This window comes from Oryctolagus cuniculus, chromosome 9 (genome assembly GCF_964237555.1).
Source record: "Oryctolagus cuniculus chromosome 9, mOryCun1.1, whole genome shotgun sequence".
Classification (NCBI taxonomy): domain Eukaryota; kingdom Metazoa; phylum Chordata; class Mammalia; order Lagomorpha; family Leporidae; genus Oryctolagus; species Oryctolagus cuniculus.
This window is the reverse complement of record NC_091440.1, coordinates 106,657,296-106,684,591: the sequence shown is the minus strand read 5'-3', so window position 1 is coordinate 106,684,591 and position 27,296 is coordinate 106,657,296. Positions and strand designations below refer to the sequence as shown.

Below are 27,296 nucleotides of genomic sequence, written 5' to 3'. Positions count from 1 at the left end.
GCTATGGAAACGTGTAGAAAACAGTTGCTTTATGTGTCCAGATTTCACTATGCAATTCACTGGTAAACTTAGAACTCAGAGGTTAAAAAGAACAAAAAATATATATATTAAAAAATAAAAAGGAAAAAGGTGCATCTTGGGATGTAGGAGAATGCATCCACTGAACAGTACAAAGCCCGTGTTATGTAATCTGGATTCCAGATTTCAGGGAGACCACATAAAGAAGCGGGAAATGGAAGGTATGGGGACAAACCCCTCCTCCGCTTCGGCCAGTGAGCAGGCGGGAGGAGAGGTGCAATCAGAACCCGGCGCTCCACCAACCCCAGGCGGCTGAGCCGTTGCTTCGGGGGCAGGGGTACCGTTGGTGGCTGCCCGCTGCCGTTACTGCCCCCGCTTCCTACAGAGCTCGGAGGACAGAGCAGACGATGCCCCGGGTCTCTCTGGCCGGAAGTCCAGTCTGCAGCGCTGTTTGCCGTTCAGTCTCGCTGCGGCACCACATTCCTGAGGTCCGCAGTCCCCAGAAAGAAATTGCAAACTCTCGATTTATCCCCAGGATTATTCCGGCCTCTGTGATCACGGGAAAAGCCGCCTCCGGCAGGGTCGCAGATGGAGGAAGAAGGGGATGAGAACAAGGAGGATATAGAGATTGAGGAGCCAAGGAACAAAAGGTTAGGTAAGGGGGACGACCAGAGCCGGCCTCGGGCACGGGAGCTTCCTTTTCTAAGCCCAGGTTGCACCTGCAGCCTTCAGAGGGAGGGGCGGGGCTGAGGCCATTACCCACAACAAGGGCCCTAAGTGAAAGCCATTTTCATTCATTAAAAATTAAAAAAAGACACCACCACCCCAAAAGAAGTGAACCCACCAGTCTCCACCACATTTCCCACACTTAGAAAGGCTGCATTTCATTAAAAGACTCCAGTAGGAAACTATTTTCTCTTTGGAAGCAGGGCAGAAGAATGAAAAAGTGACACAGGAAAATGGAGCCAAAGCCCCTTTGAGGCTGCACTTGCTGGAAAGTAAGATCTGAGTACCCTTCCTCATTTTCCTAATATGTTGATAATTACCCAGTGAGCAACAGAACACGGAGAGGACAGAGAAAAGAAACATTACTTGGGGGTTTTGCTTTTTCTGTCTTTAGCATAGAAACAATAAATTGTTTTGCTTGTTTCTAGTAACAAAGAGAGTGATAATCATCTCAAGTTTGGTATGTGGAGGATTTGCCTTTCTTCTTTGGGGGATTTTAAGATTTCCTAAGAAATGTAAGTGAACAATTTCTGCTACAAATTATGACTTGTATTATTGATGATCCGATTTGATAGAAACAGCTAGTCTAACTTTTCCTGAATCGAAACAGTGGAAGTCAGAAAGTGTTACCCAACCAGAGCATCTATTGCAAACTTAAGCACCAGCTTTTCCCTCCTGGAAGGATCAGTCTGCTCAGGCTTTTGAGCTTCAGGCATTGTGCAAGGTGCTCTTGATACAAAAATGAAAAACAGAAGTTCTTACCTGAAAAATTATCCTTAACTGAAGAAACAAGCAGGGATGTAACATAATAAAATAATTGCTAAATTGTAGGCCTGTGTTCAATCTAGTAGTCAAGTTATGCTTCCTGAAGGGGAAGTATTATTTCAGGTCAAGTAGATATTTATCCAAGAGCCCCAGAAAGGACCACGCATGTCAGAGAAGCACACCAGGTATAATTGTGAGAGAGTGAAAAAGATGCAGGGGGCTGGCGGTCGTGTCAACATTTCCCAAATTCACTAATTTCCTTACACCCCTAAGTGAGTATTTTACACCTGGCTTCCTATTTGTTCTAATTGTCATTATTAATAGGAAACGTCACATACTCTCATCACCACTCCTACTCACTTATCTCCATCGCTACCCACAGACTCTAATTTCTCACACTATCAATAGAGTGTTTAGGATGTACACAGAGCCTGTATCCTCTCACTTTATTGGTAGTGTTAATTTAGTCATTCTATTTTCTCTCTGCCTCGTTGAAATACCTCTGTCAGCAATACAACATGACTATATCTATACCCCGAACCTTGGAAACAAATGAAAAACTCATTCAACCCCACTCCTCCTTTTGCTACCAATATTTTTTTCCTCCTTGGTACAACAACCTCCTTAAAAAAAAAAACTACCTGTACTAGTTGTTTCTTATCTCTATCTTCCCATTTTCTGTTAATGTTGCAGCTTTTCCTACCAAACTGGCCTTTCAGGTTCACCAGGAACTTCCATAGTGCAAAACTCAGTGGTCTATTCTCGGTCTTCATCTTGTTAGACTTGTCCCCAGCCTCTGACACTTCCTCTTTCTGAAAATAGTTTCTTCTCTTGGCTCATACAACACTGTGTTCTTGTGGTGTGAGTCCTACCTAACTTCTCCTTCTGTATTTCCCTTACCTGTTCTTGTCTCCCTGACCTCTTAGCTTTGCTGTGTCCCAGGGCCCCATCCTTGAGCAAGGCCCCTCTTCATGTAGTCTTGATACCGTTGGTTATCTCAAAGACTTAGAACTTTAAATATCACATCAGTACTGAGCCCCCCCTAGATATGCATCTCCAATCCAGCTCCTTGCCCAGAATTTAAGCATTTTACATACAACTGCCTACCTGATTGCCTGTAATGTTATCCAAGCTGAAATCTTAATCCGTCTCCTTTCCATAGCCTCCTGTGTCATCTCAGGAAAGACTAATATTCATCCTTCCTTCCAGTTTTAAACTAAAAAATACCAGATAGTCACTTTTTGTTTTTCCTTTCCGTGGAGCTGCTATAATCAGCAAATTCTGCCTGGGCTTTCAAAATACAGCAAGAACCTGAGTGTTCTTCAAAATCTCTACTGTCAACACTCTCATCCTCTCTCTTTGAATGTCTCTTCCACCCTTGACCTCACTGAGCAACATTGCCCAGCGAAAATATGATGTGAGTCGAAACGTGATTTGTGTGCATGCCTGCTTGACATTTTTACAAGTCACACAACAAAAATCCAAAGAAATGAGGAAAAATAATTTTAATTATTTTTATTTAACCCAGCAGAGTCAACTACACTGCCATTTCACCAGATAACGATGTGAAAAGCGGTAATTAGATCCTTCCACTCATTTTTTTGTACCGTGTTCATATTCGATGTGCTACTTTCCACTTTAAGAACATCTGGATTTACCCACATTTAGAGTGCCCAAGAGTCACTTGTGCCTAGTGGGTACCATACTAGACAGTATTCTAGAATTTATTTTTAACAAATTTTTTCAAAAATAATTGGATCTGTTCAGAATTCTGTGATGATTTTTCATTTACTTGGAATAGAGCCAAAACCTTGCCAGTGGCCTGCAATGTCCTGTTGGATCCAGTCACCCCTTGACCTCCCTGGCCCAATCTCCTGCGTCTTGCCCTGTCACTCAGTCTTCTCCAGCGATATGGATATCTGCAATTGTTTTGTGAACAAGCCTGGCAAGTTCACCTCAGTCTTTCGCACTGTCTCTTAACCATTGCTTAGGAAGATCTTCCACTGTACGTCTGTGCCTCCCTGGCCCACCTCCTTCTAGTCTTCATTAAATATCATCTTCTCATTTAACCCTATCTTGATTGCTGTAGTAAAATTAAGTCCTTTCTATTAATAATCCTGATCTCTTTGATCCATTTTCTGACATCATATAATTTCAAATATGTAAATTCTATAAGAGCAAGAGTTTTTGTATGTTATATACACTATTATATTCCTAGAACTACAAAAACTATCTAGCTTATGGTAAGCATTCACCTGGTAGTTGTTGAATATGTAAATGAAAGAGTGAATGGATGAGAAACTCTTTCTGGGGACTCCAGTATTGAGCCAAGTACTTGATTTTTATGTTAACTGTTGATTTTTAACTTGACATTTTAAAATAATGTTGAACATGAAACTCTCAAATAATTTTGGTGACCTGATTTTTTTCATTGCCTTCTATGTCTCATATACATATACAACCACATTGCTAGTTTATCCTCACATTTAAAAATCTGACTAATAAAATAAATTATAATTAATAAATGAGTCATTTCTCTTAGCAGTGAGTAAGAGATGCTTTAAATCCTGTTTCTCTCCTGCTTATACTTAACAAATACTTTACCTGTCTAGTGCAGTAAGTCAGGAAGCAAAAGTGGATGGTAAAAGCTAGTAAAATTTTAGCATTTTTTTCCTTATAATGTTTTTTGTTTAAGGACAAAGAAATAGCTTCAACTTCTAGAGAAATACTGCCTTTGAAGGGCAGTTTAGTCTCAGCTCACTCAATAAGGAATCAGTTCTTTGAGGTTATGAATACAGAGGAATTTGTTTATTTACCATGAAATTTGTCTCAGGTGGCATAGTAAACTTTAGGAAAGGAACATGATGAATAAAGAAATTCCAGTTGTATGGGGGACAAAATGGAGGGGAATACAATGAGGATATTTAGTTTCTGGAAGTTTATTTGGTTGTTATTGTTGTTTTAAATGATACAGAAGTCTTCATTCTCCAGTGTTCTTTCCTTCCATGTTCTGTTCTTGATATTTAGTTGCTCTTGATATTCAATTCAAACCTCACTTGAGTTGATATTTAAGGTTAACTCATTCAAACTGAATATGGAAGTAAAATACATTTTATCAATCTGAAATATATGAACTCTTTCACCCTGAAAGTCAAGCTTTTCATTTCTCTTACACATTCTTAATTGCTTTCTTTACCACTGTGGTCACTGTAGTTGGAATTACAAAGATGATTAAAGAAAACATGTGTACAGGGAATGTCAGTCATTGTCTACAAGGCTGGAACCAAGTCAATAACAATTGCTTCCTTCAATCTGACCATGAGACAACTTGGATGAATAGCCAAGAAAACTGCAAAGTCTACTCTGCATCTCTGGCCAGGATCAGCTCCCAGGAAGAAATGGTTAGATTTCTTCTTTACAATTTTGATTCCTTTAACTTTGAGTGGCTTTGCATTGCAGATGAATTCCTAGGGTGGGGTGCGTTAGTCAACAAAACAAAGAGCTTTGCCTTTGTGGAGCTTGCAACCCAGACGAAGAGACAGGCAATAAAAAAATAAAATAATCATAATAAACATGTAAGTGATATAATCGTGTGTTAGAAGTAAGTTTTATGCAACAAGTGTACAAAATAAGGGGTGCTGTGACACTCCAGGCAGGCAAATTGCAGATGAGGTCATAGCTCATTGAGAGCATGGCATTTGAATAAAGACTTGAAGCAGATAAGGAAGTTAGTCCAAGGAATATCTAGGGCCAGGAAAAGAAAAGGGTGCAACCTTGGTCTCAAGTTTAGGCGCATGCCTGGACTATTCCAGGAATAGCACAGAGACAGCCAATCAAAGCCTAAAATAAGGAAGTAAGTGGGCGTGTGAATCCTAGAATCCTGCAGACTGTTGTAAGACTTTCATTTTTTGCTCTGAGTAAAATACTGATATATTTTAGAATTATGAGAAAAAGTGTGATATGTTCTATCATAAGTTCTCTCTTTTTTTTTTAAGATTTATTTATTTGAAAGGCAGAGTGATAGAGAAGGAGAGACAGAAGAGAGAGAGAGAGATTTTCCATCCACTGGTTCACTCCCCAAACGGCCACAACAGCCAGGGCTGGACCAGGCCAAAGCCAGGAGCCAGGGGCTTTTTTCTGGTCTCCCTGTAAGGGCCCAGACACTTGGGCCATCCTCCGCTGCTTTCCCAGGCACATTAGCAGAAAGCTGGATCCAAAGTGGAGCCAGTACCTATTTGAGATGCCAGCGCTGCAGGCAGTGGCTTAACCAACTGTGCCACAGTGCCTGTCCCTTGTCCTAAGTTTTAAAAGAGTCATTTTCATTGCTCTGATGAAATTGACTACTTAGTGGCAATTAGAAAAGCACAGAATCATTGGACAGTTTCAGTGACGGTGTCAAGAAAATAGGAGACTCAGGCGAGGACAGTAGCATCATAGGTAGCAAAAATGGGGAACATAGGAGAAATCCAATGCGGTACTTTGTGTTTTGTGAAAGGAGTCTATGATTCTCTTCCTGAAGCCCTTTTCATATTGGATTGACCTGAGCAAACACAATGGAAACCGCAGCTGGGAGTGGGAAGACAGAAGTCCAATCAATAATTGGTAAGCCTTCTTAACACTTACTTACTATTCAGTGTGTCAATCTCCGTAGTTGTCTTCTGCATCATTCAAGGTCCTCCACAGATAGGGGCCAAGGAGAACCTCAGACAAATGGATGCTCTTTCATGAGAGTTCGGCATCCAATGCCAACACGCACCTCCATGTGCGGAGTCGGACTGCACCACGCCGAGTCACCACGTTCCTTTCAGCCTAAATGGAAGTGGCGGCACTCTGATCCTGCCCCTCTTTCCACTCAGACTTTGCCTTTTGTTTATTTATTGTTCTTTAAGCTGCTTGTTGGTGGGAGAGTCTTAGGAGATATCCAAAGCCTGTATTTTCCACACCCAAGAGAAGTGGGAAAAGAAAATGCTTGCCTCACTTTTTCTTTATTTAGAATTCTGGAACATTTCTGAATCCCTTAGTTTGAATAACGAATTGTGCCCATAGACTCTATTTCTGTTCTTGAAACATTCAGTTATCCTCCACTTCAAGGCACAGAAGGTATTACGAAGAGTACTGAGTGCTAGCTGGCATTTTTCTGTGGCTTTCTGAGATGTTACGTAATGTATATGACATGGCAGCATTGGCAGCAGGAACTTCTAAATATAGAAAAATTGCCCTCATGATCATTGTGTCACATCCAATTGGGTATAAAAATACATAGTAGTAAGAATAAGACAGCTGATAATTATGTTTTCAACTTCGAGAAATGTACAAAAAGAATGACCAAAATGAACCTTCCCAATTACAAAACCCAATGCTTATTTTTCTTGAAAGAAAATATTGGCAGCAAAACAAAGTATATGGCCAGCGCCCCGGCTCACTGGGCTAATCCTCCGCCTTGCGGCGCCGGCACACCGGGTTCTAGTCCCGGTCGGGGCGCCGGATTCTGTCCCGGTTGCCCCTCTTCCAGGCCAGCTCTCTGCTGTGGCCAGGGAGTACAGTGGAGGATGGCCCAAGTGCTTGGGCCCTGCACCCCATGGGAGACCAGGAGAGGCACCTGGCTCCTGCCATCGGATCAGCGCGGTGCGCCGGCCACAGCGCGCTGGCCGCGGCGGCCATTGGAGGGTGAACCAGCGGCAAAGGGAGGACCTTTCTCTCTGTCTCTCTCTCTGTCCACTCTGCCTGTCAAAAAAAAACAAAAAACAAAAAAAAAAACCACAAAGTATATGTTATATGTAATCCCATGAAAAGAAGTGATAGAGAAATCAAAGCTATTATTTGACTACAGGTGGTGAATTCGCTTTCCAGGGCTGCTGTAGTACACAGTGCAGACTGGGCAGCTTCAATAAACAGTTGCTGAGACCAAAGTCCAGGATCGAGGTGTTGCCAGGGCTGGTTTCTTCTAAGGCCTCTCTTCCTCACTTGAAGATGGATGTCTTGTTCTGTCTTCGCGTGGTCTTCCTTCTGTGCATGCTCAAGTCTGTGTCTAAATTATTTCTTCTAAGCACTTCAGTCACGTTGGATTAAAGCCCACCTGAAAGATCTCATTTGGTCGCGGTCATCCTGTTTCAAAAGCCTCAACTCCAAGTGAGATTCTTGGGGTGAGACATTCATCATAAGGAAGCTGAGGTGACATAGTCCAGCCCGTGACAGTTGGCGAGTTCCCAGTTGTCACTCAGAGCTCAGGCATGCAAATCCAGTCGGCACCCTGTATCCTCAGGCTCTGCATCTGTGGATCCCAATGACGGAAGATTGAAAATATCTTTGAAAAATTGCATCTGTACTGAAGATGTACAGATTTTTTTTTGTTAGTATTTCCTAAGCAATATAGTATGGCAACTATTTATGTAGCATTTATGTTGCATCGGGTATTATAAGTAATCTATGTATGATATAAAGTATGCAAGGGAGTGTATATGGTTATATGTGCATTGTATGTCATTGTATGGAAAGAGTATGTTCAGAATGATTATTCATAGATATGAGGAATGAATAATTGAACACATATACTCTGGGAAAGGGCAGCATGAAAATTATAAGGCACCTTAGAAGTTAGGAAAGTAGACACCAGTGTTACAAAGCTTCCCAAAAAGTGCAGTGCTGAAAGCACATTAAGACAGAACCAGAAATTCATCATATGTTTATACATGACTTTAAATATCAGTTTAGTAAATAAAATACCTAGAGGCATTTTATTTGTGATTACTTATGATGTATACATATGCATATCGTATACCATATGATACCAGTCTCACAATGGTGATGTTTGCAAAGAGTGGCCAAGTGAACATCTACTTCTGCATTGATGGACCCATTTTGAAATGTGTAGAAGGTATTCAATGAAATATAGGTTACATTCATCCTCTATATTATCTCTAAGTAGCTAAATAAATTGATTTATTTTTATTCTAAAGTATAAAGGGAAGAATCCAACCCCTCACAAACTGATGTATTCTACATTCTACATGTATTCTACATTCTGAGCAACCTAAGGGTCAAGACTCTGTTGTTAAAGCAGTGGAGTTCTTTGGAGTCCTCTTCTTACCCCAAAGTCCTAAAGTAAAGTTTGGGGACTGGTGAAGAGGACAGAAGCAGTGTGTGTGGGGACTACAAAAAGTTGATAAGAATGCATATTATGTAAAAACTACACATGGATTGCAATTTATGGGGGCAAGAGGGGGGTACCCAGAAAACCTATCTTTTAATTCCCCTTTTCCAAAACTTCCTGACATACCCTCAAACTTCCTCTACTACTTACACATTCCATGTTTGGAAATATGGCTACCAAAGCCTACATTCTGTATTTGAGGCTATGCTCAGTTATTTTTCATAAAGCCTAATAAGCAAGGAACTAATCTCTTTGTTTTGTTCCAGGTTCAGTGTTCAAGGTAATGGCGATTGTATCTATATAGATAAGACTGGGATAAGTGCTTCTGATTGTAATGATTTAAGAAGATATATTTGCAGCAGAAAAAGCCACTGTCTTTAAATAAAGAGCTCTCCCATGTGTGAAATAAATGCAAACTCTTCCTTCTACGCACCATAAATTCATGTCAATTTATTTTTCACCCAATCAAACATGTTTTAAGTTGATTGATGAAGATTGTATAAATTTTATCTTTTTTAACAACATGGTTGTATTTTCAGTCCATACATTCTGTACAGAAAAAGATGAAACACAGTAAAAGAGAAAATATATTTCATTTGTACTGCATGACAAAAGGCTAACATATGTAATCATAAATGAATGCCTAGAAATCATAAGAGATGAAGGATATATGAAGATGATATCAATTAACTTTTATAGATTATAAAAGAAAGTTGTTAATATATTATCAATGATTTAAAATACTGATATCTAATAGTTATACAATTTCAGGAGATGAGCTACCATTCAAACTCTGGGAAAATATTCCCCAAGTAGTGGAAAATTTCTCAAAACGTAGGTGTCATATATACTTAGCCCTGAAAATTCCAACCTATAGAAATTATAATGTCCACTACATAGAAACTGTCACTACTGCACAGCTCACACAAAAACTGTTATGGATGATGGCGGAGTAAGGAGGGAGCTTGCTGATCTAGTCTAGAAGATAGTTTTTAAAAAATTAGAAAGAGTGCAGTCAGGTAAGAGTTAGGGAGAAAACAGCAGAGGAAACTGTACGCAACCTGGAGGGACACAGTGGACCTACGAGAAGCACAAGATGTTCACGATTCAGGACCCCAGCAGCTGAAAGCCACTGCACCAGCACTGGGGAGAGAGGTTAGACCAGACTGCAGCTGCCCAAGCCACTGGCGAAAAAGCTGCAGGAAAAGCCTGGAGCAAATCTGGTGTGGAGCCCCATGGGGGATAGAGTACGTGGAGACCAAATGGACGTAACAGATATCTACAGAACTTTTCACCCTAAAGTTGCAGAATACACATTCTTCTCAGCAGTGTATAGAACTTTCTATACAACTGGCAATATGATAGGCCATAAAGCAAGTCTCAGCAAATTCAAAAAAATCAAAAATCATAGCATGCATCTTCTGAGACCATAGTAGAATGAAGCTGGAAATCAGCAACTCAGGAATCCCTAGAACATATACAAACACATGGAGACTGAACAACATACTCCTGAATGAAATCATTAGAGAAATCAAAAATTTCTGGAAACGAAGATGACAATACAACATATCAAAACTTGTGGGATACAGCAAAAGCAGTGTTAGGAAAGTTTATAGCAATAGGTGCCTATATCAAGAAGTTGGAAAGGCACCAAATGACTTATCAATGCATCTCAAGGACCTAGATAAACAACAGCAAACCAAAACCAAAACTAGTAGGAGGAAAAAAAATAGAGAAGAAATCAACCAAATTGGAAGAAGAAAAAAAATACAAAAGATCAGCAAAATGAAGAACTGGGTTATTTTGAAAAAATAAAATTGACACACCATTGGCCCTGCCCAACTAACCAAAAAAAGGAGAGAGAAGACAAAAATCAATAAAATTAAAGATGAAAAAAGAAATGTAATAATAGAAACCACAGAAATAAAAAGAATCACCAGAAATTACTACAAAGAGCTGTATGCCAAAAAACTGGGAAACCTAGAAGAAATGGATAGATTCCTGAACACATTCAACCTACCTAAATTGACCCATGAAGACATAGAAAACCTAAACAGACCCATTATCAAGGTGGAAATTGAATCCGTAGTAAAGCCCCTCCAACAAAGAAAAGCCCAGGACCGGATGGCTTCACTGCTGAATTCTATGACATTTAAAGAAGAACTAACTCAAATTCTTCTCAAGCTATTCAAAACAATTGAAAGAGAGGGACTCCTCCAAAATTCTTTCTATGAAGCCAGCATCACCTTAATTCCTGAACCCGAAAAAGGCACAACAGAGAAAGATAAGTACAGATAAATTTCACTGATGAACATAGATGCAAAAATCCTCAACAAAATTCTGGCCAATAGAATCCAACAACACATCAGGAAGATCATCACCTGGACCAAGTGGGATTTATCCCTGGTATGCAGGAATGGTTCAACATTTCCAAATCAATCAATGTGATACATCATATTAACAAACTTCAGAACAAAAACCATATGATTATCTCAATAGATGCAGAGAAAGCACTTGACAAAATACAACACCCTTCCATGATGAAAACTCTAAGCAAACTGAGTATAGAAGGAACATCCCTCAACACAATCAAGGCAATTTATGACAAACCCACAGCCAGCATCAAATTGAATGGGGAAAAGTTGGAAGCATTCCCACTAAGATCTGGAACCAGACAAGTGTGGGGAGCAACTCCAACTAGACTAAGTTACTGGAATTAAGACTTATTCTATGCATCTGCTCTCCCACAATATGGCGCTGGGAGAGGAGTAAACAACTTTTACACAGCTGCCTCCAGTTCGACCAATAACCTGCAGGAGCTGATCCTGCTCCTGATTGGAGGAGAGCAGCGTACTCAGCGTGAGGGTAGCAGAGTTGGGATTGGTGGAAGAGGACTATAAAGGAGAAGAGAGACAACATGCACCAGGAACATCTAAGGGGAACATCCGGATAACATCTGAGCAGCCCCCAAGAGAGCCGGCCGGCGGTGTGCCGCTCCCCCGCGGAAGTGGGGAAAGTGGCAGGGGGAGCCACCCTTCCACAGAGGTGGAAGGATCGGCAGCCAACCCGGGAAGAACCAGCAGCAAACCCGGGAAGGGCCGAGCAGACAAAAGAACAGCACAGGGTCCTGTGTCGTTCCTCCACGAAGAGGGGGAGCGACAACAAGGATGCCCACTCTCACCATTGCTACTAAACATAGTCCTAGAAGTTTTAGCCAGAGCCATTAGGCAAGAAAAAGAAAGCAAAGGTATACAATTTGGGAAAGAGGAAGTCAACCTATCCCTATTTGCAGATGACATGATTCTATCTACAGGGGATCCAAAAGACTCCACCAAGAGACTATTGGAACTCATAGAAGAGTTTGGTAAACTAGCAGGATGTAAAATCAATAGAGCACCTAAAAGGAAATCTGTTTAAGTTAAATTGATACTTTGAGAAGCAATGACTTAAACAGTCCTTGTCTTGACTGTCAAGGAACATTTTTTTTTCTTCTTAATACTATTTATTGAACTCTATTTAACAGTTAATCATATGTTTTTGTATAAAGTCAATTGAAATTAGATCTCAGTAAAAAATGAGTGTAAATAAGAGAGAGAGGATGAAGTTTGTAACTGTAAAACTGTAAAGTTCTGCATACATTCCTATAGACATATATATATATATATGTAAAAGAAAGCTTTTATTTAATGAATACAGATTTCATAGGTACAACTTTAGGAATATAGTGATTCTTTCCCCCCCATACCCACCCTCCCACCCCCAAATCCTCCTCCTCCCTCTCCCATTCAATTCTTCATTAAAATTCTTTTTTAACTAACTTTATATACAGACCAACTCTATACTAAGTAAAAATTTCAATAATTTTTACACACACACAGTATAAAGTACTGTTCAAGAACAAGTTTTACAGTTAATTCTCATAGTATAACTCATTAAGGTCAGAGGTCCTACATGGGGAGCAAGTGCACAGTGCCTCCTGTTGTTGATTTAACAATTAACACTCTTATGTATGATGTCAGTGATCACCTGAGGCTCTTTACATGAGCTGCCAAAGCTATGGACACATTTTCAGTCCACAAACTCCATCAGTATTTAGACAGGGCCACAAGCAAAGTGGAAGCTCTCTCTTCCCTTTAGAGAAAAGTACATCCTTCTTTGATCGCCACTTCTTTCCAGTTGGGTCTCTCTCACAGAGATCCTTCATGTAGAACATAGCTTATCACAGTGTCTTGGCTCTCCATGCCTGAAATTCTCTTATGGGCTTTTTAGCCAGATCCGAATGCCTTAAGGGTTGACTCTGAGGTCTCTCCTTTTAATTCTATCTTTTGTTATTACCGACACTTGATCTTATTATGTGATCACTTTGACACTTAATCCTATCTATATGATCAATTGCACACTTAATATGATCATTTTGACACCTAAGATGACATTAGTACCACCCAACTTAATGGGATTTGGAGTCCCATGGTAAGTTTTAGCTTTGCCCTTAGGGCTAAGTCTGTGGGAATGTGTGTAGAACTGTACAGCTCCTCTTTCTCATATTCACACTCTTATTTTTTACTGGAATCTATTTTCAATTGAATTTATAAACCTATGATTAATTCTATGTTAAGAGTTCAACCAATAACATTAAGTAGAAAAAAATAATAAAAAATAAACTGTTCAACAGTCAAGACAACAGTGTTCAAGTCATTGCTTTTCCTAGTGGCAATTTCACATCTATGGGTTTCCTTTTAGGTGTTCTGTTAGTTGTCACAGATCAGGGAGAACATATGGTATTTGTCCCTCTGGGACTTGCTTATTTCACTAAGTGGAATATTTTCCAGATTCATCCATTTTGTAGCAAATGGTCAGATTTCATTTTTTTAAACCACTGTGTAGTATTCCACAGAGTATGTATCCCGTTACTTCTTTATCCAGTCTTCCATTGATGGGCATTTAGGTTGATTCCATGTCTTAGCTATTGTGAATTGAGCTGCAATAAACATGGAGGTGCAGATAACTTTTTTTTTTAACTTTTATTTAATGAATATAAATTTCCAAAGTACAGCTTATGGATTACAAAGGCTTCCCCCCCATAACTTCCCTCCCACCTGCAACCCTCCCCTTTCCCACTCCCTCTCCCCTTCCATCCACATCAAGATTCATTTTCAATTCTCTTTATATATGGAAGATCAGTTTAGTATGTATTAAGTAAAGATTTCAACAGTTTGCACCCACATAGAAACACAAGGTGAAAAATACTGTCTGAGTACTAGTTATAGCATTGAATCACATTGTACAGCACATTAAGGACAGAGATCCTACATGAGGAATAAGTGCACAGTGACTCCTGTTGTTGACTTAACAAATTGACACTCTTGTTTCTTGTTTATGGCATTAGTAATCACCATAGGCTCTTGTCATGAGTTGCCAAGGCTATGGAAGCCTTTTGAGTTCACTGACTCTTATCTTATTTAGACAAGGTCATAGTCAAAGTGGAAGTTCTCTCCTCCCTTCAGAGAAAGGTTCCTCCTTCTTTGATGACCTGTTCTTTCCACCGGGATCTCACTCGTGGAGATCTTTCATTTAGGTCATTTTTTTTTTTTTGACAGATTGTCTTGGCTTTCCATGCCTGAAATACTCTCATGGGCTTTTCAGCTGGATCCGAATGCCTTAAGACTGATTCTGAGGCCAGAGTGCTGTTTAGGACATCTGCCATTCTATGAGTCTGCTGTGTATCCTGCTTCCCATGTTGGATCATTTTCTCCCTTTTTTATTCTATAGGTTAGTATTTTCAGACACTAGTCTTGTTTATGTGATCCTTTTGACTCTTAGTCCTATCATTATGATCAATATGATCAATTGTGAACAGAAATTGATCACATGGACTAGTGAGATGGCATTGGTACATGCCACCTTGATGGGATTGAATTGGAATCCCCTGGTATGTTTCTAACTCTACCGTTTGAGGCAAGTCAGCTTGAGCATGTCCCAAATTATACATCTCTTCCCTCTCTTATTCCCACTCTTATATTTAACAGGGATCATTTTTTCAGTTAAGTTTCAACACTTAAGAATAACTGTGTATTAATTACTGAATTCAACCAATAGTATTAAGTAGAACAAACAAAAAAAATACTAGGAGGAATAAAGTATTAAGTTGTTCATCAACAGTCAGGGCAAGGGCTGATCATTTGCTGATTAAATTCCCAGGAGTGGGATGGCTGAGTCGTATGGTAGGACTATATTCAGATTTCTGAGGTATCTCCAAACTGTCTTCCATAGAGGCTTTACCAGTTTGCATTCCCACCAACAGTGGATTAGGGTACTATTTTCCCAACATCCTTGTCAGCATTTGTTGTTTGTTGATTTCTGTATGAAAGCCATTCTAACTGGGATAACCTCATTGTGGTTTTGATTTGCCTTTCCCTGACATTAGTGATCCTGAGCATCTTTTCATGTGTCTATTGGCCATATGAATTTCCTCTTTTGATAAATGTCTGTTTAAGTCCTTGGCCCATTTCTTGACTAGATTCATTGTTTTCTTATTGTTTAGTTTTTTTGATCACTTTATATATTCTGGTTATTAATCCTTTATCAGTTGCATGGAGATTCCAAATAATTTCTCCCAATATTTTGGTTGCCTCTTTACTTCCCTGTTTGGTTTGCTATATGGAAGCTTCTCAATTTGATATAATCCTATTTGTTGATTTTAGCTTTGACTGCCTGTGCCTCTGGGGTCTTTTCCAAGAATTCTCTTTGTCTATGCCAACATCTTACAGGGTTTCCCCAATGCTCTCTAGTTATTTGATGGTATCAGATCCTAGGTCTTTATTCCATTTTGATTGGATTATTGTGTAAGGTGTAAGGTAGGGGTCCTGCTTCATTCTTTTGCATGTGGAAATCCAGTTTTCCCAGCACCATTTGTTGAGAAAACTGTCCTGGCTCCAGGGAATGGTTTTAGCTCCTTGGTCAAATATAAGTCAGTTGTAGGTGTTTGGATTGATTTCTGGTATTTCTTTCTCTTCCATTGATCTATCCATCTGTTTTTGTACCAGTTCCAGGCTGTGCTGATTATAACTGCCTTGTGGAGTGTCTTGAAATCTGGTATTGTGATACCTCTGGCTTTATTTTTGTTATATAAGATTACTTTAGTCATTCAAGGTCTCCTGTGTTTCCAAATTAATTTCAACATTTTTAGCATTTTTTCTAGATCTAAGAAAAATATCTTTGGTATTTTGATTGGTATTGCATTGAGTCTGTAAATTATTTTCAGCAGAATGAATATTTTGATGATAGTGATTCTTCCAATCCATGAACATGGAAGGTTTTTTTTATTTTTGTGTTGTCTTCTATTTCTTTCTTTAATGTTTTGTAACTTTCATCATAAATATCTTTGACATCCTTGGATAAATTTATTCCAAGGTATTTGATTTTTTGGTAACCATTATGAATGGGATTGATCTAGAAATTCTTTCTCAGCATGGCATTGACTGTGTACATAAAGACTGTTGTGGGTTTTTTGTTTGTTCATTTGTTTTTATTTATTTATTTATTTATTTATTTGAAAGTCAGAGTTACACAGAGAGAGGAGAGGCAGAAAGAGAGAGAGAGGTCTTCCATCTGATGGCTCACTCCCCAATTGGCCATAACAGCCAGAGATGTGTCGATCAGGAGCCAGGAGCTTCTTCCAGGTCTCCCATGTGGGTGCAGGGGCCCATGGACTTGGGCCATCTTCTACTGCTTTCCCAGACCATAGCAGAGGCTGGATCAGAATTGGAGCAGCCAGGTCTCAAACTGGCGCCCATATGGGATGCTGGCGCTTCAGGCCAGGGCGTTAACCTGCTGCGCCACAGCACCAGTCCAGGCACTCCAATATGGGATACAGGTAACCCAAGTAGCATCTTAACTACTGCCAAACACCCACTCTAAAGGAACTGGTATTTAATTATGTATAAAATATGCTAGCAGCTTAAATACAGGCTTTTTAAAAATATAATTTACATGCTGTGTAAGAACCAGAAAAGTCTTTAAATTTTTCACATCTCTATGCTAATCTGCTATGCTATGGAAGATGACTGCTAGCTTTTTGCTACTTTTAAAGTTCCTGAAAGAAGCTATTTATGAAGGAAAAATGTTTATTTGGTAACTCACAGTCCAACATTGGGCAGCCCCATTAGTCTGGCATATAATGAGGGTAGATGATGTCAGAACCCTTGCTTCGGGAGGATAACATGTCAACCAGAAAGCAGAGACAGACTGAGCCAGCCTCAGCTTATGTATCCCCTCCTTGTGACAGCTACCTTCTGAAGGCAAGCTCCCAGTGACCCAAAGAGCTCCCACTGGGCCCACCTTCCAGACCTTAATGTATCAAGCTTCCATCTTGATCAGTCAACTATTAAGACAAACCCCTTGGGGCCAGTGCCGTGGCACAGTAGATTAATCCTCCACCTGTGGCGCCGGCATCCAATGTTGGCGCCGGTTCTAGCCCTGGCTGCTCCTCTTCCCATTCATCTCTCTGCCGTGGCCCGGGAAAGCAGTGGAGGATGGCCCAAGTCCTTGGGCCCCTGCACCCGCATGGGAGACCAGGAAGAAGCACCTGGCTCCTGGCTTCGGATTGGCACAGCCCTGGCCGTGTGGACATTTGGGGAGTATACCAACAGAAGAAAGACCTTTCTCTCTGTCTCTCTCTCACTGTCTGTGACTCTACCTGTCAAATAAATAAAATATTAAAAAAAAAAAAAAGACAAACCCCTTAACCATTAACCAAATGAGTTGGAGAACCAAATCCTGTTCAAACCACAACAGTGACCACTGTCGGCAAATGAAGGATGTGAAATGGGACTTGTGCATTGTCAGGACCGTGCCTCTCAGGAGCATTGACTAACACCTTGGAAGGGCACTGCCATGCATTTCCTAATGCTAACTGCCATCAAACTGTACTGAGGTGGAAATAAAGTTAAAAAGGAGCCACAGTGACCAATGATAAAGATTTGATATGGGGCTAGCACTGTGGCACAGTGGGTAAAGCTGCCATCTGTGATGCCAGCACCCCATATCGATGCTGCTTTGTTTCCTGGCTGCTCCACTTCTGATCCAGCTCCCTGCTAATGTGCCTGGGAAAGAAGCAGAGGATGGCCCAAGTCCTTAGTCCCCTGTACCCACCTGGGAGACCAGATGAAGTTCCTGCATCCTGGCTTCCATTTTGCCCAATCCTGGCCATTGCAGCCATCTGGGGAGTGAACAAGCAGGAAAAAAGATTCACTTATTTGAAAAGCAGAGTTACAAAGAGAAGGGGAGAGATGGAATAAGAAAAACCTCTCACATGCTGGTTCACTCCCCAGAAGGCTGTGATAACCAGGGCTTGTCTAGGCAAAAGCCAGGATGCCAGGGCTTCCTCTGAGTCTCCCAGGTGGATGGCAGGAGCCCAAATACTTGGGCCATCTTCTGCTGCTTCCTCAGGCACATTAGCAGGGAGCTGGATAGGAAGTAGAGCAGCAGGGATACAAACCAGAGCCCATATGGGATGTCTGCATCACAAGTAGCAGCCTCACCCGCTATGCCACAACACTTGCTTCCGAAGTTTGAATGTTTTAAGAGGGATACTTTTTCAGGTTAGGTAGGTGTATTTCATTCCCTTCCAACTGACTCTGATGATAGTACCCAGAGTCAACATTTTAAATATGAGTGCTACTGCTATGCACAAGATAATTCTCTGTCTTCCCATTTCACTTAGAGTGTTAGCCAGGACCTCCAAATGACAAAAACAAAATTAGCCTGTCTACTTATTTGACCTCATCTCCTGTGACTCTTCTAGACACAACTGGCTTCCTTGCTGTTTCTGGAAAGTACCAGGCATACACTTGCCTTCAGATCTTCCCACAATTCTGCCAGGATGATGTATCCCCCATGTTTCTACATGGCTCTCACCTTCTCCACCAAGTTTATTCAAACTTCATCTTCTCAGTGATACATAACCTGTGGTGGAATGAGAAGGCCATGCCAAGGTGACCACTGGCAAGTGAGCGTCAGTTACTCAGGAATGGCTTTGAAACCCACCTGGCAACAGAGCCTGCCTGGCAACAGGCTGTGATTGGATGGATTTGAAACCCACATGGCAAATGGAGCCTGCCTGGCAACAGGCTGTGATTGGATGGCTTTGGAAACTACCTGGCAACAGGCTGTGATTGGTTGGGGCATAGACAGCCCCTTGACCGGATTGGCTGGCCTTGGCTATATAAACTGCTGTACCAACTGAAATAAATGAGTCTTCAGGCTGCTCGCCTCAGGCCTGCTTTCACCCGACTCCCAGGGTCTGTGTGGTGACTCCGCGCCTCTTGCCCCCACCACACTCCTCCTCTCAGAAACTAATCCACTGCAACATTGTTAAGAAATCAACTGCAACAATAACCTATTAAAACTATAGCTAACCCCACTCCTACTCCTCAGTATTACTATTTTAACCTGGCCTATAGGGATAAATCCCACTTGGTCTGGGTGGATGATCTTTTTGATGCGCTGTTGGATTCAATTAGCTAGTATTTTATTGAGGATTTTTGTATCTATGTTTGTCAGGGATATTGGTCTATAGTTTTCTTTCTTTGTTGTATCTTTTTCTGGTTTTAGAGTTAAGGTGATACTGGCCTCACAGAAGGAGCTTGGGAAGTTTTCCTCCCTTTCAATTGTTTTGAATAGTTTAAGAATGGGAATTAGTTCTTTAAAAATTTGGTAAAATTCATCAGTGAAGTCTTCTGGTCTTGGACTTTTCTTTGGTGGGTAGGTCTTTATTACTGATTTAATCTCAACTTGGTTGTTGGTCTGTTTAGATTTTCTATGTCTTCATGCTCCATGCATCTACAATCAACTACACTTTGACAGACAAGCTGAAATCATTTCCTGGAGAAAGGAAAGTCTCTTCAACAAATGGTGTTGAAAAAAATTGGATCTCTAGATGCAGAAGTGTGAAACAACACCCCTACCTTATGCCCTATTAAAAACTTAATTTACACAGAATCAAGGATCTAAACCTAAGACCTGAAACCATCAAAGTACTAGAGGAAAATGTAGGGGAAATGCTTCAAAATGTTGGCATAGGCAAGGACTTCTTGGATAAGACTCCGGAAGCCCAGGCAATAAAAGCAAAAACAGACATATTTACAAGGTATCACATGAACCAATATTATGATTAAGTCTATCATAAGACTAAAAAATACCACAGCAGTAATTCCCTTAGTACTTAATGTTTTATGATTAAAAGTACTTTTGTTGTGGGGGCTGGCATTGTGGTGTAGCAGGTAAAACCACCATCTGACACATCTGCATCCCATATGGCACCATTTCCTGTCCCAGCTGCTCCACTTCCAATCCATCTCACTGCCAATGGCCTGGGAAAAACAGTGAAGATGGCCTAAATCTTTGGGCCATTTCCACCCATGTGGGAAACCCAGATGATGCTCCTGGCTTCAGCCTAACCCAGCCCTGGCCACTGCAGCAATCTGGGGAGTCAATAAGCAGATGGATGATCTCTCTCTCTCTCTCTCTCTCTCTCTCTCTCCTCCATTCTATCTCTGTAAGTCTTTCAAAGAAATGAAATCCTTTTTTAAAAATTTAAAAATGTAAACATTCATACATATATATGTGTATCTAAATTATACATGTGAGTACTCATGAAAATATCAAAAGAAAACTGGAGTGACTATATTAGTAGAAGACAAAGAAGATTTCAATAGAAGGCATTTTAATAATAAAGAAGCACAGTTCATAATGATACATGTGTCGATTCATTAAGAGAACATAATTCATACCTGGATATGCATCTAATAAAATATTTAAAATAGGTGAGAAAAAAACTTAGTTGAAAGGGGAAGTAGATACCCTTAAGACTGGTCGTTTCAACCCCTCCTCTCAGTAATTAATAAAATTAAATAGTTATAGAACAAGATCAGATAACACTACTTACCAACTATAATTAGTGCCTATTAGACACTCTACCCACAATAACAGAGTTTACCTTATTTTTCGAATTGACACAAAAAAATTCAAGACAGATCACAAAAGAAGACTGAACAAATTTCAAAGAATTGGGCCGGAGCTGTGGTGCAGTAGATTAATCCTCTACCTGCGGCACCAGCATCCCATATGAGTGCCGGTTGTAGTCCCGGCTGCTCCTCTTCTGATCCAGCTCTCTGCTATGGCCTGGGAAAGCAGTAGAAGTTGGCCCAAGTCCTTGGGTCCCTGAACCCATGTGGGAGACCCAGAAGAAGCTCCTGGCTCCTGGCTTTGGATCGGCGCAGCTATGGCTGTTGTGGCCAATTGGGGTATGAACCATCGGATGGAAGACCTCTCTCTGTGTCTCTTCCTCTGACTGTCTATACCTCTCAAATAAATAAATAAAATCTTTTTAAAAATTCAAAGAATTAAAGTTTTTAAGGTACTCCTATGTCTACAACAGAATTAAAAATAGCTCACTTGAAATCTATAAAATCCTTCTAAGAATAAAAAACACACTTCAAATTAATGCATAAAAAAGAAGAAATCACAAAGAAAAATACAATATATTTTAAACTAAAAATAAAGCAAAACTCATGTTGTGAGGTGAAGCTAAAATAATGACTAGGAAGAAATGCATATAATTAAAATGTTGATTAACAAAAGCCTCAAACTGGTCTAAGCTTCCACACTAAGAAAGTAGAAAAATAAGAGAAAAACTAAACCTAGCATAAAAAAGAAGGGAGAATGAAGTAAAACAAAGCAATGAAATAGAGAAACTTAGAAAATTAATCTAAAAAAGATCTGGAACAGGTGTTGTGATACAGTGCCTTGAACCACAGCTTGGGACACCAGCAACCCATTATCAGAGTTCCTAGGAGAGTCTGACCTGCACCACACCCTGTTCTGATCCAGTTCCCTGCTAAGGCACACTTTGGGAGTTGACAGAAGGCTCAGGTACTTGGTCCCTTGCCATGCCTATGGAAGACTTAGATGGAATTCCCAGCTCTTGGCTTCAGACTGGCCCAGCCCCAGCTATTGCAAGCATTTGGGGAGTGAACCTAAATGGAAGAGGCGTACCACCCCACCTGACCCTGGCCCAATAGACACACAAACACATTGCTTTGTTGCTCTTTCAAAAAAAAAAACTTTAAATGAAAACAATATCTGTTACTTGGATAATATTAGTAATATAGATAAACATCTAGCCAGATAGGCAGACTAAGAACAGAAGGGAACTTTCTCAAGCTTATAAACAGCATCTGCAAAACAGCACACCAGGCATATTTCATGGTGTAAGACAGTGGTCTCCCCTGGGGTCGGAGATATTGCAAGAACAAACAATCTCTTCCTTCTCTTCAAAATTCATGGAGTGTGTTAGCAGTTTTATAAGGCAAGACAAAAGAAACAAAATACTAATTAGAAAAGAAGTAAAATGGTCTTTATTAAGTAGAAAAGAATCTAAAAAATAGAACTCACAAGGGAATAATTTGGTAAGTCTCGAGGTGCAAGCTCAATACACAAAATCAATTGCATTTCTGTTTCCTAACAACAATTGGAAAGTGAAATTAAATGTATAATACTATTTGCATTGATATAAACTACTTAAAGATATAGTTAACATATAAACAAAACTTACCTACTAAAAACTAGGAAATATTGATAAGTACAAATTGAAGGCTTAAATAAATGAAAGAAAAGCATTGGTTGTGATGAAGACAAGATGCTGTCAAGCTGTTAATTTTCCCAAATTGATCTAGACTCCAGAGCACGCCGAATAAACATTCTAACAGTCGCTCTGTTAAATTGAAAAACAGGCTCTAAAATTTATAAAAAAATGAAAAGTACCTAGAATAATTAAAATGTATTGACAATAAAATTAGAAAATGTATACGACCTGATTTCAGGATTTAAAATATTTAAAGCCACAGCAATCAAGATCATGTGGCATTGACTTAGAGAAAATTCATCAAGGAAAACAAATAGAATCAAGAAATAGGTCAAGACATATGTTCTCAGATTTTTTCACAAAAGTGACAAAGCAAAAAATAAAAAACCAATCTTTTCAACAAATGGTCCTGGAACAGATACTCAGAGATTTTAAATTTCATGTTAATATTTATCTCATACACATGTAAAACTTTTCTCAAAATGAATCAAAAACCTAAATGTGAAAGCTAAAACCTCACATGTTTAGGGTGAAAAAATAACAGAGGGGGAAATCTTTGTGGCTTTTATAAGCAAAGATTCCATAGAGGCCGGCACCGCGGCTCACTAGGCTAATCCTCCGCCTGCGGCGCTGGCACACCGGGTTCTAGTCCTGGTTGGGGCGCCAGATTCTGTCCTGGTTGTTCCTCTTCCAGGCCAGCTCTCTGCTGTGGCCCGGGAGTGCAGTGGAGGATGGCCCAAGTGCTTGGGCCCTGCACCCACATGGGAGACCAGGAGGAAGCACCTGGCTCCTGGCTTTGGATTGGTGCAGCGTGCCGGCCACAACACGCTGGCCATAGTGGCCACTTGAAGGGTGAACCAACAGAAGGAAGACCTTTCTCTCTGTCTCTCTCTCTCAACATATGTCCCTTTCAACATATGTGCTTGCTCAGGACTTTCTGCAAGTGATACCAATGGCTAACTTTCTGGTCCTCTCCTTCTGATCTGGGTCAGTAATCACTCAGGCCATCAGTGATCCTGAGCTCCGTCCGTGGTCCAGCAGCAAATGCAGGACGAGTAAATCTTCTTGAGTGAGTGAAAAGAAAATAAAGGAAAGAGAAAGCAAAATGCGGGACCCTTTTACCTAAGGTGAATGTAAGTCTTTACATTCATTCACTGGTTAACAAAAAGAGAGTCGCAACACAATATATCTGATTAACCACCTATAGTAGCCTGTGTTCATCTCTGAGCTTCACAAAAATAAACAAGTGAATACATTATGGCAGAGTAGGGAGGGCAGGCTTTGGAGTTTGTTCCACATTTGCATATTTTCTTGGCTCTTCACTGGTTACATTAACTTATTCAAATATTGGAGGACAAAGACTTTATCTTGTTCTTATTACTTAGCACCTAACTAAATCCCTGCAAACCAATCTACATTAAGATGAATTGGTTGCTATGCCAGCTTCTCAGGGCTGGATATTGGTAAAATTGGAACAACAGTTTTACTAGCTCTTATGTTTTAGCCTTTTGTTCTCCTTTGTGGTGAGTTTCACCTGCCTAACTCGGGTGTCCTCTCTTGACTGTAAACTTTCCATTCCTTAGAAGGAAAGGTAATTCTCCAGTTCTTACCCGAGCTCCTGAAGCCTAACTTATATCAGACATCTAGCAGTGTAGCTTGATTTCAGAATTCATAGCTAAATTCTGTGTGATGTTTCTAACAATATCAATTACAGATCATGAGAGGCTACTGCTTCTCAAAATAAGAGCCAAAAACCATAGGGTAAAGTATAGACAGCTTGATCACTGTGAGTTCTTCCTTAGAGATGCAGGAGTTGACATCTTCCATCATTCCCAGAGTGAAGCTGACTTTACAGGCCAGGAACTGTGGGAGTAAGAAGTAAAATTGTCTCACCAGCATGAGTATAAATGCTTTTCAACGTATTTTTTGTCTAATAATCTCTAGGTTTTTTCCTTCAGTATCCTGAAACTATGGCATGTTCAAGTGACTTGATTGGAGTAGAAGAAAAGTGTTTCTGTTGTTCTAATGATACCAGAGATTGGATAGCCAGTAATAGATTTTGCAGTTCATGGGGATCAGAATATGCTCATATTGATACACAAAAGGATATGGTAAGATAATGGGAAAGTTTTTTTAATCATTTCACAGATTGAGTTCTTATAAAGGGAGAATAAAAACAATAATGGTAAATAGTAGATGACAAATATGTCAGACAGTGTGTTCTAATCATTGCACTTACAAGAATTCTCATAATCTTCAACAAATGCCATGAAGTAGACAGAAAGCTATCCCTATTTTAAAGTTGAGGACACTGAAGCCCAGAGCGACATGGCTGTAATTGTTGAACTGGGATTTAAACCCTGATATGTTGACGAGCGATGACCTGTCATTCACCACAACGCATACTGTTTATATAGCTGAACGTTCTTAGGTTATTTTTTAAATCCCTGAACATCTGCATTCTATCAAGAGTAGTCTGGAAAACTTGACTTAAAAAAAAAAAAAAAAGATGTAGCTCTTGAACTTCAGAGTTGAGGGTGTGAAGGAAGTACACGCACTTTGAAGAAGTGAGCCAGTGAGTAGAAGCACGAGAAGACAAAGAGAAACTTGGACTCTACAGACAGAAAATGAGCAAAGAGAAGGTTCTGTTTGTAAAGAAAGGCTGACTAGCATATTTGGGGTCCAAGATGAAGGAGCAGATGGAGGAGATCCTAAACCCATCAATCAATATCTTTTATTGCCATAAGCCGTGTTTACCCAGTTAGTTTGGTCTCTAATTATCTGAGAAAAATGCAACACCGATGACTTTCTTATTGTGGTAACTACTCAGGTAGTTTGTCACTGATTTTTTTCCATCTTAACAGTACTGATTCCCTCCTTTAAGCCCTTCCCCATCCCCCATTCCCATGGTCCTTCCCCTGTGAGTTTTTGGGAAGAGGGTCTGTGAGCAAATGAAACATTAGCATTGGCTCTTTCTGACACCCTTGAAGAACAGACTATTCAGCTCCTGCTGAAACCACACATTCTGATATCACCCACGTGGGGCTTACAGCCCATCGGATCCTAGTCTCTGTTAATCACTCTGTGACTAGACCATAGTGATGGATTAGGAATCTGAACTTAAAGGGAAGAAGGTCAAGTATGTTTTCCTCATCAATTTCTCATTTAAGAGAAGGAAATTACCTTCAAAAATAGACAGCATAGCTCGCAGTTTCAATTACTAGATGAAAGTCCCACTACTTATTATTATTTAAGAAATAAAAGAGTAAAATGGAAATCTTTCTGAGAAAACTAACCCAAAGATCAATAGCTGTGCTGTTTGTTGCTCCGGAAGCAGTAGGGCATGTACATTAGAATGCAAATCATGGGGCCGGCGCTGTAGCACGGCAGGTTAACGCCCTGGCCTGAAGCACTGGCATCCCATATGGACACCGGTTCAAGACCCAGCTGCTCCACTTTCCATCCAGCTCTCTGCTATGGCCTGGGAAAGCAGTACAAGATGGCCAAAGTTCTTGGGGCCCTGCACCCATGTGGGAGACCTGGAAGAAGCTCCTGGCTCCTGGCCTCAGATCAGCACAGCTCCAGCAGTTGCAGCCAACTGGGGAGTGAACCATCAGATGTAAGATCTCTCTCTCTCTCTCTCTCTCTCTCTCTGCCTCTCTCTGTGCAACTCTTTCAAATAAATAAATAAATCTTTAAAAAAAATAATGCAAATCATCAAAGATGGGCTGGGTAGGGAGAGAAACATGCTCAGCAGTGCACCCTAGAATATGAAGTCATGGACGATACTTGGCTTTGTGAAAGGAATTCTTGAAGATGTGCACAGGAACTGCTATGCACTGGGTTGGTCTGAGCAGGAGACTGGGAGAGCCTTGGAAATGGACAAACTGTACCACATTGAATGACGGGTAAATGTCCCATGTCGTAGAAAAGCTTTTACTTTGGTGTTAACATAAAAATGTTGCATCACTTTCAAGTGTAATATTATAAAGACATCTTCCTACTTTCTCAACATCTCCAATCTTTGATATGTGTCCTTTCATGTTTAGGTACACCTTAGCACAACCCAGCTTCCTTGAACCTTGTTATATGAGACACAGGGAAATTATTTTCCATTTTTATTTTTATTTTGTGCTCTTGCTAATAAGTTCCATTTTGATCATTTAACTTCATCCACCATATCTAATATTCTTTATTTTTAATGTTTTGTATATGTAACTATTACTTGGGAGAATGTTGTCTCCTCCCCTATAGTATTTTCCTGAAAACAAAGTCTTTTCCACTCTCCTTTTGGATCTATGTATTCCTCCTGATGATTATTTCAGCAAGTGATAATTTTAAAAAGGGAACCAATTAATCAAAAGTGAAATATCTAACACACGACAAATTATACTTAGGGCACAGTAAGTTAATCCTCCGTCTGCAACGCTGTCATCCCACATGGGGGCCGGTTCTAGTGCCGGCTGCTCCTCTTCCGATCCAGCTCTCTGCTATGCCTAGGAAGGCAGTGGAAGATGGCCCAAGCTCTTGGGCCCCCACATCCACCTGGGAGACCCAGAAGAAGGTCCTGGCTCCTGACTTCATATTGGCTCAGCGCCAACTGTTGCAGCCATTTGGGGAGTGAACCAGTGGATGGAAGACCTTTCTCTCTGTCTCTCCCTGTCACTGTCTGTAACTCTACCTCTCAAAAAAAAAAAAAAAAAAAAAAACACCTAAGAGGTAAATGTAAACATCTCCTAGTTCAAAAAAAAAAAAGAGGGGCAGGCGCCGTGGCGCACTTGGTTAATCCTCCGCCTCTGGCACCAGCATCCCATATGGGCACCGGTTCTAGTCCCAGTTGCTCCTCTTCCAGTCCAGCTCTCTGCTGTGGCTTGGGAAGGCAATGGAGGATGGCCCAAGGGCTTGGGCCCTTGCACCTGCATAGAAGACCAGGAGGAGGCACCTGGCTCCTGGCTTTGGATCAGCGCAGCTCTGGCTGTATCGGCCATTTGGGGA

The 27,296-nt window shown here is 40.5% G+C and overlaps 2 protein-coding genes across 7 annotated transcripts; both read left to right on the top strand.

The window, feature by feature from the left end:
* The first annotated feature begins 319 nt into the window (after positions 1–319).
* Positions 320–12,244, top strand: LOC103348993 (C-type lectin domain family 2 member F). Of its 6 annotated transcripts, none has more exons than XM_070048447.1 (6): positions 320–673; positions 948–1,016; positions 1,173–1,259; positions 4,723–4,910; positions 6,029–6,111; positions 7,340–8,919. In XM_070048447.1, exons 1-6 carry the CDS (start codon positions 607–609, stop codon positions 7,344–7,346), a joined length of 501 nt encoding a protein of 166 aa, XP_069904548.1. In that variant the 5' UTR covers positions 320–606; the 3' UTR covers positions 7,347–8,919. The 6 variants fall into 6 exon arrangements, with proteins under 6 accessions (XP_069904548.1, XP_069904549.1, XP_069904546.1 ...); XM_070048445.1 differs by lacking the exon at positions 7,340–8,919 and adding an exon at positions 8,926–12,244 and having other exon boundaries at positions 321–673; XM_070048446.1 differs by having other exon boundaries at positions 322–673; positions 6,005–6,111.
* LOC127491975 (C-type lectin domain family 2 member A-like) lies at positions 9,604–27,275 on the top strand. The gene is made up of 5 exons (XM_070048343.1): positions 9,604–9,611; positions 19,656–19,805; positions 23,885–23,892; positions 24,246–24,412; positions 26,106–27,275. Exons 1-5 carry the CDS (start codon positions 9,604–9,606, stop codon positions 26,211–26,213), a joined length of 441 nt encoding a protein of 146 aa, XP_069904444.1. The 3' UTR covers positions 26,214–27,275.
* The last annotated feature ends 21 nt before the right edge of the window (positions 27,276–27,296 follow it).

Excerpts from the sequence above, each read along its gene's own strand:
- LOC103348993 (XM_070048444.1), top strand. The coding sequence starts at position 607 with ATGGAGGAAGAAGGGGATGAGAACAAGGAGGATATAGAGATTGAGGAG. Across the intron at positions 4,911-6,004 it reads TCAGCTCCCAGGAAGAAATG|GAGTCTATGATTCTCTTCCT; the intron begins GTTAGATTTCTT and ends GTTTTGTGAAAG. Across the intron at positions 6,112-8,925 it reads AGAAGTCCAATCAATAATTG|GTTCAGTGTTCAAGGTAATG; the intron begins GTAAGCCTTCTT and ends GTTTTGTTCCAG.
- LOC127491975 (XM_070048343.1), top strand. Across the intron at positions 24,413-26,105 it reads TTGATACACAAAAGGATATG|GAATTCTTGAAGATGTGCAC; the intron begins GTAAGATAATGG and ends GCTTTGTGAAAG.